Source organism: Rattus rattus, chromosome 18, assembly GCF_011064425.1.
Source record: "Rattus rattus isolate New Zealand chromosome 18, Rrattus_CSIRO_v1, whole genome shotgun sequence".
In the NCBI taxonomy this organism is placed as follows: domain Eukaryota; kingdom Metazoa; phylum Chordata; class Mammalia; order Rodentia; family Muridae; genus Rattus; species Rattus rattus.
In genome coordinates, this window is record NC_046171.1 from 9,806,454 (window position 1) to 9,822,107 (window position 15,654).

Here is a 15,654-nt window from a genome sequence, read left to right on the forward strand (position 1 = left end):
CAGAGAAATCTCGGCGGAGGGCACGGAGCTCCGGGAGCCTGCTGGGCGGGGAGGCTGTGGTGCCGGCTGCTTGCTGAGGACCTACCCCCGGAACAGCTCCACGGAGAGGAGCGATCCGGCCCGGAGCGCGGCGCGGGTGAGTGCGGCCTGCACTGGTGAGAGGCGGAGGAGCAGCCGCCCCGCGACTCGGGTGGGGACCGCGAAAGCGGCCAGGGCCCTGGGCAGGGCTAACCAGGCCCGGGCGCGCGGGACGGCGAGCTCGCGTGCGCGCCGCGTCCCTGGCTCGCCTCTGGGCCTTTCGCCCTGAGCTCGCCGTGTTCCTTCCTCTTCAGGTCCAACCCAGACTCTCTTAAGTCTCTTCTAGTCCCCAGAGCCAGAAGTGAGAGGGACCCGGAAGACGTTCCACCTGGTGGCTTGGAGCTGTGCATGACCAGAGGCAGGTCTTATATTTATGTATCTGTTTATTTTTTTAATTTATTTATCGTCAGAGTAAACTGGCTTAACTACTTGTACCAGGAGCTGTGCGTTATCCCTAATGATTTATCGCCTAATTAGCTTAGGAAAAGAAAAGTGTATAAACCTGGCGGTGTCGGCACACACCTTTACGCCCAGCGCTTGGGAAGCAGAGGCCAGTCTGGTTTACAGACTGAATGAATTCTAGGATAACGGGGGCTACAAAGAGAAACCGTGTCTCGACCCCCTCCCCCCCCCAAAAAAAAGAAAATAAACGAAAAAGTGTATAAATTTAACTTTGGGAAGTGAATGGTAGAAAATGCTTAAAAAATTCCCAGTACATTCCAGATTTTGACAGCACAACCATTTGTGCGTTCGTGAAAGAAGGGAAGAATGACATGTGTTCATGCATGCCTGAACCCCTTGTTAGTGAGATGGATTCATGATGCCTAGAGTATTCCTCCCAAGTTAAAACAAACAAAAATATACACATTTTCTAAAAGCAAGCTTTCGTTAATGTCTTTAAAATTGCAACTTTTAAATTTGAAATTTGACGAGGACAAGGTGTCTCCATGCATCCAAAATGGTCTGAAACTGACCATGGTAGCCCAGGTTAGCCTCCTGCCTCTTGAGTGCTTGGATTACAGAGATTACAGGCATCTGCCCACATACGTAGCCGCGATCCTTAATACACTTAATTTTTTTTTACAATAGTTGTAGATTACAGAAAGATTGAGAGAACGGTGTGTAGAGCTTCTGTGTAACTCCCAACTGATTTCCCCTTTCGTTAACAGGTTACGCATTATTATTGGCCAAAGTCCACACACCTTTTCCTTTTCACCCAAATTCTCACCCCCCCCCCATAGTCTCATCCAGGTTACTGCCCTGCATTGGGTTTTAGATTTGGTTTCAGAGTTTTCAGGGGAGATACTTATACAATGGAAACCTCAGGTAACTAACACAGGAAGAGAAAGGCTCGTTTTAGCTCACAGGCTTAGAAGTTGCAACATGCGATCCGTTGGCACCTGTTGATCTGGGCCCACGGTGAGGCAGCAAGCACATAAAGAGCAGTGCACCGAGGAACAAAACTACTCACGTCACAGCCAGGAAGAGGGGAGATGTGATACATCAGCGTCCCCACAGCTTCCTTCTGGGATGCTATCTTGGTACCCCAAAGAGTTCCCCGGAAAGTTTGTACTGCTCTCCAGTAGAGCCGATGCAAGGAAACAAGCCCTTTTCACTAGGACCTTTGGGGCACAGCACCTGGACTTATGTTTGGACGATACCCTTCTAGTATATGTCTTACTCATATTTTTTTTTCTTTTAAATTTTATTTTTCTTACTCACTTTACATCCTGTTCACTGTCCCCTCCCTGTTACCCCCTCCCACAGTCCTTCCCCCCCCTTCTCCTCTGAGCAGGTAGGGGATCCCTCTGGGTATCCCCTCCAATCTCCACCACTTCATGTCTCTGAGAGGATAGGTGCTTCCTCTCCCACTGAGGCCAGTCAAGGCAGCCCAGCTAGAACATACTGCACAGACAGGCATCAGCTTTCGGGTTAGCCCCAGCTCTAATCGTTCAGGACCCACATGAATGAAGGTCAAGGTGCACATCTGCTACATATCAGAGAGGCCTAGGTCCAGCCCGTGTGTGTCCTTTGGGGGTTCATACTCTGAGAGCCCTTCTTCTGAGATTGGGTTTGTGTGTTAAAAGGATGGAGTTAGGTTGCCATGTTCAGCACACCTTAGTACAGATTTCACCTTGTCGGGATTTAAGTACGGACCTGTTCATCCAGCTAAGTGCCCGTTGGTTTTCTACAGTGTCAAGTTTTGCATTGCAGTTCCCCCCCCCCCTTTGCATACAGTATTGCTCAGAAGGAAGTCACTTTGTCCCTCTAAGGAATTAGGGGGTTACGGATTTTAAATTATTCTCTATGGGGGATGTGTCCACTTCCTCAATGTGTTCATCTGTTTAATGTACATCAGTATGGGCTTGCAAGTATTGGTATTCACAAGATCGGATAACGGTCCAATAGCATTTTGTTCTGTTGCTGAAATCGCTTTGTTGCTTTGAGTATTGAAAGCTGATTGCCCTCTGTGTCTCTCTTTTTTTTTTTGTTTTTTTTTTTTTTTCCGGAGCTGGGGACCAAACCTAGGGCCTTGTGCTTGCTAGGCAAGCGCCTCACGCTGAGCTAAATCCCCAACCCTCTGTGTCTCTCTCTTAATGACGCCTTTTAGGCATCCAAACACTTGTATATACATGACCTTCCAAACTTCAGACAACTTGGCCAAACAATTTTCCTTGTCAAAAGAAAAGAAAATCTGGAGCCGTAGAGTTGGGTCCGTGGTTAACAGGGTTCCTTGCTCTTCCAGAGGACCGAGGTTCAGCTTTCAGTATCCCCCATCTTTAACTCCAGTTCCGTGATATCTAACACCGTCCTCTGAACTCTGCAGGCACTGCATACATGTGGTGCACATACATACACATAGAGACGACACCTGTGCACACAAAATAAATCTAAAGCTGTGAGGAAGAGGAAGAGGAGGAGGAGAGGAAGGAGGAGGAGAGGAAGGAGGAAGAGGAGAGGAAGGAGGAGGAGGAGGAGAGGAAGGAGGAGGAGGAGGTTAGGAAACAGTCTTGCTAGATGAAGTGATTGCCTATATTCTCAGCACTTAAAGGCAGAGGCCATTCTGATCTACATAGTGAGTGGCAGGCCCAACAAAGACTCATAGCGAGACCCTATCTTGGGATAAAGAAAAAAAAAGAACAGGTAGGGGGCAGCTAAGAAAACTGAAGTACAAAAGTGGTGGATGACTTGTTACTTGCTACAAGAGGAAAACAAGCAGGACTGAGCCTGGATCTGTTACTGCAGAACTCTGCAACCTCAGATAGAACCTTTGAAGGCTTCTGAGGGGGTGGGGTGGGGGGGCTTAATGCTCCCAGGATCACAATGGAAAATACACAAGGAGATGTAGTGTATAGCAAACAAAGGCTTAGCTTAAGACTGGCGTTTAGGATGAAATAGAGTTCATCCAGATTGATGGAAACGGGATATTAGAATACTGACCTTCCCTGAGCGGGGGTGGGGGGAGTCCGTTTGCATGTGGCAGAAAACGTCTAACACTCAGATCCTGCTGCTGAAGCTGGTTTGTGAAGCTGGGATCTGAGGGTGTCGTGAAAATTGGGAACAGAGAAGCCAGTGGGGCTCTGATTCCAGGAGTGGCGTTTTATAGGCATGGTTCTGTGATGTGGGCCTGCTGCTGAGATTTAAAAAAAAAAAAAAAATCACTGAGGTATGACTCTAGTTTTCCCATTCTGAGTAGGTGAGAATACCCATCCACCAACACCAGAAAAAGAAAATCAGTTATAAAACAGTGTGAGAGTGTTATCATAGAAAGACAGAACTAACTGGGAAGGAGCAGAAATGGGGATGGGGGATGGGGGAGGCATTCAAGGCCGAGCTGTGTCTGAGAGAACAGAGTATACAAGGACAAGGGAGGGGTATGTCACATGAAGGGTCTCTCTCTCCCTACATTCTTACTTTGGAGTACTAGGCAAGATCGATCAGGATTTGGGGCTGAATGCCCTGCCTTGTGTGTTTTGAAGCAAGGCAGTAACAGAATGAGACGCATATTAGAAAGGCGATCCTTCGGAGCTCTGTAGGAGAAAGACCACCTGTGGTGCCTGTTCTTGGTTGGCCACCTTGACTGTGTCTGGAATGAACTACCACCCAGAAATGGAGGGCATACCTGTGAGAGGTTTTCCTGTCTGGTTTGAAGAGGGTTAATCTACTCATAGTGCGTACCTTTGAGATACGAAGACAACGTAACTTTGATCTAGGTTTTAAGTCTGGAAGACACAGACCTTTAATTTGGATCTTGAGGTGGAAAAAACATACCTTGAATGTGGGCCATACCTTCTACTGGAATTTTATATGAGGACATCCAGCCTTGTAGGACTGGGCAACTTCTAGATTCTTCACAGCCTTTAGCCATGGTTGGACTATCCAGGAACCACGGCCTGTAAGTCATTCAGTAAAACCCTGTGTGTGTGTGTGTGTGTGTGTGTGTGTGTGTGTGTGTGTGTGTGTGTGTGTGTGATGTGTGATTGTTCATATGTGTGTGTTCGTTTTCATGTCCTGTGACTCTAGAGAATCCTAATACACCACTCATCAAATATGTGACCGACCCTTCAGTTGCTTGGTATACCCTTGGTTTATATTCTACATGGAGGACTATGTTTCCAGTTAAATGATACATGTCACTGACTACGTGTCAGAGATGCTAAGGTAGAGTGTCCTAGGCGTCTCACCGTTGACGAAAAATGGAAACTCCCTATTAGTTTGCTGATTCACCGCCACCCAATATGAATAGTCAGAGCTTCCTCCTCTCATGGGTGGATGTTGAGTTCTCTGACTCCACGCGTGGGTATTTACTTATTTTTTGAGACAGAGCCTCACCCCATCCCTGTCTGACCTACAACACTCACGTATAGACCAAGCTGGCCTAGAACTCAGACGTCCACCTGCTTCTGGCCCTGACTCCCCAGTGCTGGGATCAAAGTTGCATGCCACTGTACCCTACCTTCCATTTGTGATACCCCACCCCCACCCACAAGCTCTCCCCTCTCACAAGACGCACCAGGTACAGTAGCCTGGGCTGAGATGTGCATGGGGTAGGTTTACTCTGCCTCCTCTTTCTGTACGCACAGAATAGGAATACGACCTGTCGTTGAGCATGAGGAGGCCACCATCCTTGATTGTAGAAACACTGGTTTAGCTGGGGTTTGGTTGGAATCCCCTCACTCAGGAGGTAGAGAAAGAAGAATAGGAGTCTTAAGTTAGCCTTGACTACATAGCAAGTTAGTAGCAATGGCTTAATACTGCACATTAACTATGCTGGCACATCTGCTGAACCTTACTTCCGGTCTTGTGAACAGCTCTGAAACCCACACCTTTATTTCTTTATAACAATATAGAAGCTCAGGAGAGTCAAGACTCGATCTAGCCTCGTGCTGAACAGCGGAGCAGCCGAGGCTGTGTGAACGTCCAGGTGGCTCACACTAGGCCCCTTGGGTGCAGACTTTGATTGACTGCAGAGGGTGGTAGAAGATGAGGCTTGCGTTCCCTACTCAGAATGCTAGGAGCCACAGGAGTTGTGATGTCCCAGAGCAGGCTAAAGGTCTGGTTGTCCTCTGTCTGTCTGCCTGGGTTGCAAGACCTGTCTCAGTTGGTTGACTGATTTTTTTTTTTTTTTCCGTAAATTGTGTATTTCGGCCCAGTAACTTCCAGACTAGTCCAAGCTGGTGGGGCAGAAAGAAGGTTTATTGGCTCATAGAACTGACAGGTTTAAGGGTAGGGCTAGCTTTGGGCCCAGGATTTGAAAAAGTGCTGACAAAATAAGCTTTTCCCCCTTCATCTCCCCTGGTTGGCTCACTTCTGAAAAGATTAACAGGATGATTGCTCTAGGAGCTATAAAACCAATGACTTCACCTCTTGAAAGTTCCTGAGGTATCACAGGAATTTCTCCCCTTTCCCAGCTGGGTCTCCTTGTGACTGGTTGCAATGGACTTGTGTTTCTCCTTGAACCAAAGGATATGACTTATTGATATACCTAAGACTGATAACTTTTGCTTCACCCTGCAACTGAGGGAGAACTCCACCATAAGGATGGGCTCCCCCGAAAGGAACCAAAGAGAAAGTTACCACAGGAAAAAAAAGGAATGAAGGGTGTAGGCTCCTGATCCCCATCAGGTAAACATTTTCTAGTGGATCAGAAAGCACGGTTATCTTCCCCGTGTTTGAATTCCTTGCTCTGTGATTGGTTCTCCCTCCTGCCGTCCGCTTTGCTTCCTTTTGCGTTGTGCACACATGATGACATTCTGTTTTCTGCTCACCGACCTGGCTACGTTTGTAAAGCGGGTGGCAACCGGGTGTCGGTGAGTCCGTGGAGCTCCTTGGTGGATGTACATTACCACAGCTGCTTTGGAAACAGCTCTGCTCATTCTAGCAAAATCAAGAGCCCACGTGCCTTGTGTGTGTACATGTAGGGTCACGGGGGCAGCGTCCGTAATGTCCAGACTTAACCCAGATGGCCATCAGAGGTGGGAACAGTAAATAATTAAAGTCACAGAACAGCAGAGCAAAGCAAGCACAGTCATGGTCACACGAGTGAAACTCTCCACCCAGTTGGAAAGGGGGGAAAAATGGAAAATTCCACATTGTGGTCCCATGCTTGGAAATGAAAAAATCGAGGTGTGCCAGGGGCGGGGGTTGGGGGGGTAGCCCACATTGTTAATGGACGCATACCTAGGTGTAAAGCTAAAGAAAAGGGAGTGAGGGATCACCATTATAATAAGTAAATTCCCCCACAACCGTCTTCTCACCTAGTTCCTGAACTTATGTGGAGTGAACCCTGTATACTATGACTGGGCGATGGAGACATACAGTCTGCCGTCCTATGGTCAGTTGCCAGAGGGGGTGGTGTTCAGCCGAGGACTCCAGCAGGAAAAGGAGTCATAGTGCAAAGAGATGGTACTAAGCAGGGTTGAGGCAGAGTTGAAGGTGGGAGTGGCAGGAAGTGAGCTGGGAGGTAGGACTAGGTCTGGGTTAATAGCTGGAGGCTCTCAGGAGGAAAGGGAAGGGAAAAGAGTCTTGACTTTATTCCTGGGGTGCTAGAAAGCCACCTCTGGAGTTTTAACCAGTAACCACATTGGCACTTTATACCAGGCTGGGTATGTTTGAGGGACAAAAAGGAAGACCGCTGTTACCGGCAACTGGAGCAGTAGTGCCAGCAGAGGAGAGAAGTGTTGGATCTCATTGCTGCAGTCACTAGACACATGTCAGTTTTCAATGTCAAGGAATGTTCTTCTGTTCCCCATTTAACCTCAGTTAACCTGAAACACAGTAGGCACTCAATAAATCATGCTTAAACCCTCAGTGGTTTCCCAGGACTGTGAGGATGAAATTCAGAATCTGTTACCTGGCTGAGCTGGGCCAGAGAAAACAGTACAAGGCCAGAGGAGAAGAGCAGGAGTGCAAGGAGTCTTGTTTTTTGTTACTGTTTTGAGACAGGGTCTTGCTATGTAACCCAGGTTAACCTTGAATGTGTGCCAGCCCTCTTGCCTGAGCCTCCCAAGGGCAGGGATTACAGATGTGTACCTCCACACTTCACTAGAATCCAAAATGCTTAAGCTGTGGGCCACAGTCACCAGGATTCCCAGGGCAGACATACTCAGCCATAGCCATAATTAGGGCTACAGTATTGTGGAATATCCCCTTTGGTAGCGAGCGTGAGCGTAGCCATTTCTCTAGTTTATATAGCGAGATCACTTGCTTTTTTTTGGCCTGAAGGTTTGTTAAAAACTCTCTCCAGGTTTGTTAGCGATTGCTGGGTGAAGTTTACTTCTGGAAGAATTTACTAATTCTAGATTGAGAAATAAATAGGCCTTAATCGGCACCTTGTGAGGCTCACAGTACACGGAGCCTTAAACTAAGTATTCTGGGATGGCAGGAGGAAGGGGCTCCTGTTGGGAGGCCCAGGGACACGTTTGAGGAGCTGCTGGGGTAATTGTAAGAGCCCTGAGTGTCAGGCTGCAAACCTATTTGCTGGGTGCTAGTCCATACCTGGAGATCCATTGTCTTCTGGGATCTCTATCCAGCTTTAGTAGGAGTTTAAGGAAGCAGGGAGTGAGGAACTAGATATAGGGCAGAAGAAGCCATAGGAGTGGGGAGAGAATTTAGCACCTAGAGCAAAAATTGCAAGTGTTAAGAAGTGTGGGTCCAGAGCTTGGATACTCAGGGGTGAGAGCAGTCACACAGGTGTCTGCCTCAGAGGTGTGGACCTTCACGACACCACTTTGGAGTGTTTGCAGCCCACAGTGATTCTCACAGCCAAGAATCATGCCCAGAATCCACTGTGTTGCCAGAAATGACAGTGCCACCCCACCCCCAACCAGTTTGTTGTAGGTTAAGAACTTTCTAAGGGAGAAGTGGTTTGAGGATAAAGGGAGACTCAGCAAAGGATAGAACGAATCCCAAATTCTGAGTGTCAGGATACTGCAGGCCTCCCTGCTTCTGTGGAAGTGTAGTTGGTTTCTGGCTTATTTGAGGGCCTGAGATCTGCTGCCCCGGGGTGTGTGACTTTAGGCACAACATAATAGGAAGTCATTTCCTTCCTGTCCATTCAGAATACTCCTCTGAGTAAAGGGAGTGGTGGTGAGCTTCTCTAATTTGCTTTTCTGCTGCTGCAATAAAGCATTCTAACCAAAAAGAACTTGAAGAGGAAGAAACTTATTTCAGCTTAACATTTGCAGGTCACAGCCCATCACTGAGAGAAGTCAGTGCAGGAATGGAAGGATTTAAAGGAGCACAATTTACTAGCTCACCTGCTGGCTTGCACTCAGCTGCACAGCCCTAGACTGCCTGCCAAGGGGATAGCACTGCCCACGGTGGGCAGCGCCCACCTACATCAACTAACAGCTCTCATTTAGGCAATTCTCCAGTCGAGGTTCCGTGACTCGTTCTGTTAGAGTGCCAATAAAAAACAAGGCCCAGACCACTCACTTCTGATGGCTTCATGGCTGTGCCTGGGCTATGGAGGATAATGGTTTAATCTTTCAGAAACTTGTAGATATGATCAGAGAGAACAGGGTCAGGTGTGTATGATAAAATGGTAGATCATGGTACGGGGAAAGTATTTTTAGAATCCAGCAGAGGTATGCACCTGTGATGCCAGTACTCAGGAGGCAAAGGCAGGAGGATAGAATATTCAGGGCCAGCCTGAGCTGCTTAGTCCTGGCTCCACCTCGTCAAACAAAACACTAGTTTTATGGAGGGCCTGACAGAACAGGTACGGGAAAGTGGTACGGTGTGCTTTGCCCCACCTGGTCTCCCCTTTCTCCCTCACCCCTGTCCCCCAGCGTTCTTCCTCTTTAATTCCGCAAGCTTGAGCTCCTTCCATCCATGAAAAGCAAGAATTGCTGTCTTAACAGGAATGTTTCCAGTTCACTCATAGTAGTAAAGACTAGAGTGCTTTCCACCAAATCTGAAGAATGCACGCCCCTTTCCTGTTGTCACCTCTGCTCAGTTTAACAAGCCATCTGTTTGCGTAGATGAGCTCATCGGGGTTATCCAGCGGAGGAGCTGGTCTCAGGCTCCATTTTACATCATGCTGGGGAGAGAAAAGTGGGATGGTTGGGACCGAAGTTTGGGCACCTGGACAGCTTCCCGGCCCTATGTCCTTCAGTATCATGGTTAACGGGACCAATCCTCAGTTTCCTCAGGAGAGTGTCCTGAGTGTGAAATCACCTGGCTATTGGATTCTAGAACCTGAACTTTGAGCCTGAATTGTTGAAGTTTTTGAGTTTATACCTCTGGTCTTACAAATAACAGGTTCAAGGTGAGCCTTTGCAGCTAGGCAGTGGGGGTTGGACTGTCACGGGATGGTGACCCAGAAACAAAAGACGCTGTACAGTTAACATTGGCTTCGGTTTTTCTAAACCCACTCATTATTTCAGTACGAGCGTTAGGCAAGGTTTTAAGTACTCTGGTTTTGACAACTTGGGTGGTTAACAGAAAGCCATAACCTCTGTTTCCCCAAATTTTCTTCTTTCGTACAGTTCTGTGAAAACCATCTCAATATAGATTGTATGTAGTTTTGAAGCTCTCAGTACCCTGCCATTACGGTCGTCTCCATTTAAATTTTTTTCTTGATAGTCCCTGAAGTGCGGTTATAACTACCTTTTAAAGACAGACTCCGGATAGATTTTATTTTTTGCACCTGCTTATTACTGTGATTTTTTTTTAATTTACATGCATGCTCTCCCTGCCTCTGTGTGTGTGTGTGCGCGTGTGTGAGAGAGAGTGTGTGAGTGTGTGAGAGAGTGTGTGAGAGTAGAGAGTGTGTGCGTGTGTGTGTGTGTGCACGTGTGTGCACTCGCACACGCCGAAACTTGCAGGAACTGATTCTCTCCTACCGTGTGAGTTAAGTTATAGTGATCTAACTCAAGTTGTCAGACTTGGAAGCAGATGCCTTGACCCCCTAGGCCATCACATTATTCCTACATTGGGGTTTTTAAAAGACCAATTGGTCTGTGACTATGGGTGCCCCAAATTCTGAATCCGTCTGATTATTTCCTCGCTATGTGGTTTAACTTGGTGCTATGAACACCTCCTCTGTGATAATATAGTGTGTGTATGTGTGTGTGTGTATGTTTTTAATTGCCTATGCTCCCCACACACTGGAAGTTAAATCTAAAGTTTTTATCAAGTTCAATCAAGTCAAACATTTTTGGCAAATAAACTTCATAGCTATTTGCTTGGGTTTTTTTGTTTTTTGTTTTTTTTTAACTTCTTTGATGGGAAATGTTCTAAATGCCTGCATGTTTGTCTGTCTGCCACGTGTCTGAAGAAGCCAGAAGAGGTATCCCATCCCCTAAAACTGGAGTTATAGCCAGTTGTGGGTTGCTGTATGGGTGCTAGGAATATTGAACCTGGGTCCTCCGGGAGATCAGCAAGTGCTCCTTAACTTCTGGGCCATCTCTCCAGCGTCAGATGACGGCGCTTAAGTCATATGGTTCCTCCTCAGGAAACCTGTGCCGGATTGGCTGGCCTGGTTACTTGGTTAAGGTGACCACTGGATCTCTCCTTCATGGAGGCATATTAGGAAATTGACGTTGTAGGGGCTGCTCCACACCCTTCTTCACCTAATGGCTTCGTCATCTGTTGGTGACGTTTGTATTGTCACACTGGCAGTTGCAGAAGACTTTTGTGTGTCCCCCCCCCCCCACTCCCTTGTTACCTGAGGAGCTCGCTCCTGATTCTAAACAATACTGGGCAGGTGCTTTCAGAGCTATGCCCTGGTATCTGTTCCACATATTAGCCAGCCATCTTTCTGTAAGCCCTGCGGTGTTAACTATAATATACTGTACATGTACCTAAGTAGTTTTTGTTCAACTTAAATCAAAAGACCCGCTGGACCCAGCGTGAGCTGGTTTAATGTGGGTACGTAGGGGCGAAGGCGTCATATTTTACGAGAAGAAGGAATAGTAGCTAAGCTCTATCCTAGGGGATTGTAAGTTCTGTCCTTAGAACTGCTTGCTTCTCTCCAGCACAAAAAACAGAAAACAAGGAAAAGCTGGCCTGGCTTTTCAACGTCCAGGCCATTCTGCAACTGGTTAGAAAGAGCTTCTGGCCCACAAGCACCCCACAGTTTCGTTTCCCTTCATATTTTCAAACTCAGCAATGTGTTAAATGGAGAGAACACTGGGCCAGGCCTTTCCCTTAAGAGCAAACCAAGAGATCAGATCAGACGCCCTTAACACTTCCCCCAACATTCCGGGGACTCGATACTTCCTCATTTGCCAGTTCCGTTTCACTCCAGGTTGGTATATGTACTTTTTTTTTTATTACTCATTACATCTTTTTTAAAAGTCACACGTGTCTAAACCAAGGGTGTTTTGGTTCACATTCTCAGCAGCCTGGTTCCCTACCTGCTGAGCACTTTTATGTTTTTCCACATGAGATCTTTTAAGGAATCGGCGTTGTAATTTTTCCCTCGGGCTATTCAGGCTGCAGTTTTGTGTCCATGTATTTACTGTCAACCATTTTCACCATTAGCAGAGTCCACTGAGCTCTGCTCTTGGATGCCCGTGGTACCTGTCGGTGACAGTATTACTGTTCCAGCATTGCAAAATGTTGCATGGTTAACTTCCTGTGTCCACAGCAGAGCCACCTCCCTGCCCTGTGTGGGCATTGTGTACCTACCATAGGGTGGGGCAGGACCTGCATTCTTGATACCGCTTTCAATTTCAGCTCAGATCTCATCCAGTGGTTGACAGGCCAGGGCGCTCCGGGTTCTCTCCTGGATCTCCTTCTATGAACCAGGCCTATGCCTAGTGTTTTCTAACAGAATTCTCTTGTGTAACCTGTTTAGAAACCCCTATAGGCTTCCTCCCATTTTATGGATAGATAAACTGAGACTCGGCATACTCAAGTGTGCTTTCTGTTGTCGCAGGGGCAAGAAGAGGGCAAAGGTTGATAGGGACAGCTTTCCTCAGCCGAGCTTCTGTGTCTCTAAGGGGCCATAGCTGCAGAACCCAGGGCAGCCACAGAGGATCTGCCCTTCCCGGCTCCCCTTGTGATCTTAGCTTGAACACTCCCACAAGGGTACCACTCTTCCTCCTTTTGCTGAGTCTGCTCTTGATTTCAGGTCTGGTCTCTGAAGAAGAAGGACCCCCACCAGGGAACAGAGACCCCCCCCCAAGCTAAGGGTGCAATGGCAGTGTCAGCCCCCTTGAGGAGTCTGGAAGAGGAGGTAACCTGCTCCATCTGCCTGGATTACCTGCGGGACCCGGTGACCATCGACTGTGGCCACGTCTTCTGCCGCAGCTGCACGAGTGATATTCGCCGGCATATCGGGGAACCGCCCAGTCTGCCCGCTCTGCAAAAGCCCTTTAAGAAGGAGAACATCCGGCCAGTGTGGCAGCTTGCGAGCCTTGTAGAGAACATTGAACGGCTGAAGGTAGACAATGGGAAGCAGCCAGGAGAGCTGGCCCAAGAGCCGCAGGACATGAAGTTGTGTGAGCGGCACCAGGAGAAGCTGCATTACTACTGTGAGGATGATGGTAAACTGTTGTGCGTGATGTGCCGGGAGTCCCGGGAGCACCGCCCCCACACTGCAGTCCTGGTGGAGAAGGCTGCCCTGCCTCACAGAGTAAGTCCTCCCAGGGCCTGGGAGGCGGGAGGGTTCTGTCTGGTGTCCCTCCTACCACAGCTCAGGACACTCATCTCTCTCCATGGCTTTCCTTAGGAGAAAATTCTGAACCACTTGAACACCCTGAGGAGAGACAGGGACAAAATCCAGGGCTTTCAGGCCAAGGGAGAAGCTGATATTCTGGCTGCACTGGTACGTGGAAATCAGAGCTGAGCGTTGCTATGTGTTTGAGGGAGGGGCGGGGCGGGTGGGAAATGTTTCTGGGAGTGCTTTGAAAGTACGGTTGTTAGGTCGGCTTTCAGCCAACTAGGGATTAACCAAGGATAGGGTTGGTTGGCCTGCCCTGTCCCTTGCAGATGCTGGCTGTCCATTTGGGCCTGCTGTATGTCTCAGACTTTGGGCCTGATTTCTCATCTGACAGGCAAAGTATCTGGCAGCTGCGGCTCTTCTCTAAGGGGACTGAGAATAATTTTGTGCTCCCTGAAAGTGAGGGAAGATGTGATTTCCAGTGTAGAGGGCAGCAGGGGGTATTCGAGATGGGGGTGCTAGCTTCTGGGTAGAGACCGAGAAGAAAGGCACAAGGAAGAAGCCTGAGCAGCTCTGAGCAGGCTCCGACTGAGGCCGCCTAGTGAGACTTGGACCCACTATGCGCAGTAAAGATTGGTGGTACATTGTGCATTCTTGATTGGACAGGGCAGGAGAGATGGCTGATAAAGGAGGACCAGTTCTGGGAGAGTATGTGTGTGTTGGGAAAATGGCAGTGGGGTCAGGCCTATCAGCGTGTAGCCACGCTGTGAACGATAAAGCCAGAAAGAGCTCAAGTCCACAAAGTACTTCTAGATCCTGGTGTACATGGACACCCTCACTTACTTAGAGGGACTGAGGACTCCATCAGTTCCGGCCTGCAGGTCAGGATGTGGTCCCCGAGTACTCACATTCCAGCCTCACCAAGGAGACAGGGTAGAGTCCCACTTGGAGGGATAGGGTACACTTAATATATACAGAGTTACGAGAGTGCGGAAGGGGACTGGTTGAGTTTGGACTTCATCCCTCAAACAGAGCTCCCTGAAAGAGGCAACATGTATTATCAAGAAGGGTCACATGCCAGTAATGGGAGACACAGGCTACCTTTTATTGTCCCAAGACATAATGGTCACCTAGTGACCGAGCAGTCGGGCAGAGTCGACTTTGAGAACAGTGAAGGGAATAGACAGATTGACAAGTCTCAAGGAGAAGAGAGTAGAGCAAGAGCATCCCGGTGACTCCTCATTCACAAGCAAGCATCCCCAGAGGATTGAGCGGGGACCCCAGTTCCCAGAGGAACCCCACACAAGCACCCTGTCCCCTCCTACCCTTCCAGACGAAGCTGCAGGAGCAGAGGCAGTACATCGTGGCGGAATTTAAGCAGGGCCACCAGTTTCTAAAGAAGCGGGAACAGCACCTGCTAGACCAGCTGGCCACCCTGGAGCAGCTGCTCACCGAGGGCAGGGAGAAGTTCAAGACCCGGGGAGTCAGTGAGCTTGACCGATTGACTCTGGTCATCTCCGAGCTGGAGGGCAAGGCACGACAGCCGGCTGCGGAGCTGATGCAGGTAAGAGGCCTGTGGGCCCACCACTTTTGTGTGACCTTTGAAGAAATTCCCCCTCCTAGGCTCTCAGTCTTATATGAGTATGTTAGTCTTACCCTCCTTGTTTACTCCAGAGACCATGTAAGCTTAAACGATGACATGACATCGCTTTATAGAAATAATCATTATCTACAAAAAAAATTATCTAGAAGAAAGTGCCATAGAACTGAAGGTCATGCTTCTCGACATGAGACCTCCATTGAGTCCTCTAGGTAACAAAGCAGATATGTGTTGTTTTTTGAGACAGTTTTACTATGTCATAGAAGACAGATAGAGGGAGGTTTCCTCTGGACCATAGAGCATCAACCTGGAGAATAGTGACCGAGAGGTGTCTCAGTACACAAAGTGAGAGCAGGCTGTTTGGTTGCACGGATAAGCCCCTTCCTCCTAGTATTTTCCGGAGGAATCACCACCCTTAGCATCCTACCAAAAAGGGGAGGGCTGGACCTTCCCTCCATGTAAACCAGGAGAAGGACCTTCTGCCTGGCCCCGTGGTTTGACGTCAGAAATGAACCTTCCTGCCATCCGAGGACGCACAAAGGTCTCTAGGGAATGGGGTTCCAGAGCACATCGATAGCCAGGGGAGAAGACATGGCCATGCTCGTCCCTAGCACAGGCTGCATCATCAGGAGGCCTCTCTTTGTAGAAGATTGAGCCATGTGTAAGAGGACTGGCTGGCCCAAACCCTGGGGCAGATTAGGAATGAGGTTTAACTCAAAGCTGGTGTCTGCTCCCCGGCTCTATACGCTTCCTTCTTGTCCAGCCCCCCACCCCCACCCCACCCCTGGCCTCCTCCTTAGCTCCAGACATTGCCTCTTCTCTAGGTTTCTGTGGTCAGACTCTGGGTCACTTGTCTCCTCTC

The 15,654-nt window shown here is 48.5% G+C and overlaps 1 protein-coding gene and 1 non-coding gene across 2 annotated transcripts in view; one reads left to right on the forward strand and one right to left on the reverse strand.

Annotated features, from left to right (window-relative positions):
• Trim26 (tripartite motif containing 26) overlaps positions 1–15,654 on the forward strand; it is a 22,811-nt gene continuing 7,157 nt past the window's right edge. The window contains exons 1-5 of the mRNA XM_032889315.1: positions 1–136; positions 365–453; positions 12,662–13,165; positions 13,262–13,357; positions 14,526–14,756. Of these exons, the coding sequence (XP_032745206.1) occupies positions 427–453; positions 12,662–13,165; positions 13,262–13,357; positions 14,526–14,756 (858 nt within the window). The 5' untranslated portion in view covers positions 1–136; positions 365–426. The remainder of the gene's footprint in view (positions 137–364; positions 454–12,661; positions 13,166–13,261; positions 13,358–14,525; positions 14,757–15,654) is intronic.
• LOC116887791 lies at positions 5,066–5,199 on the reverse strand. The gene has a single exon (XR_004386286.1). It is a non-coding gene; the product is annotated as a small nucleolar RNA SNORA51 (small nucleolar RNA).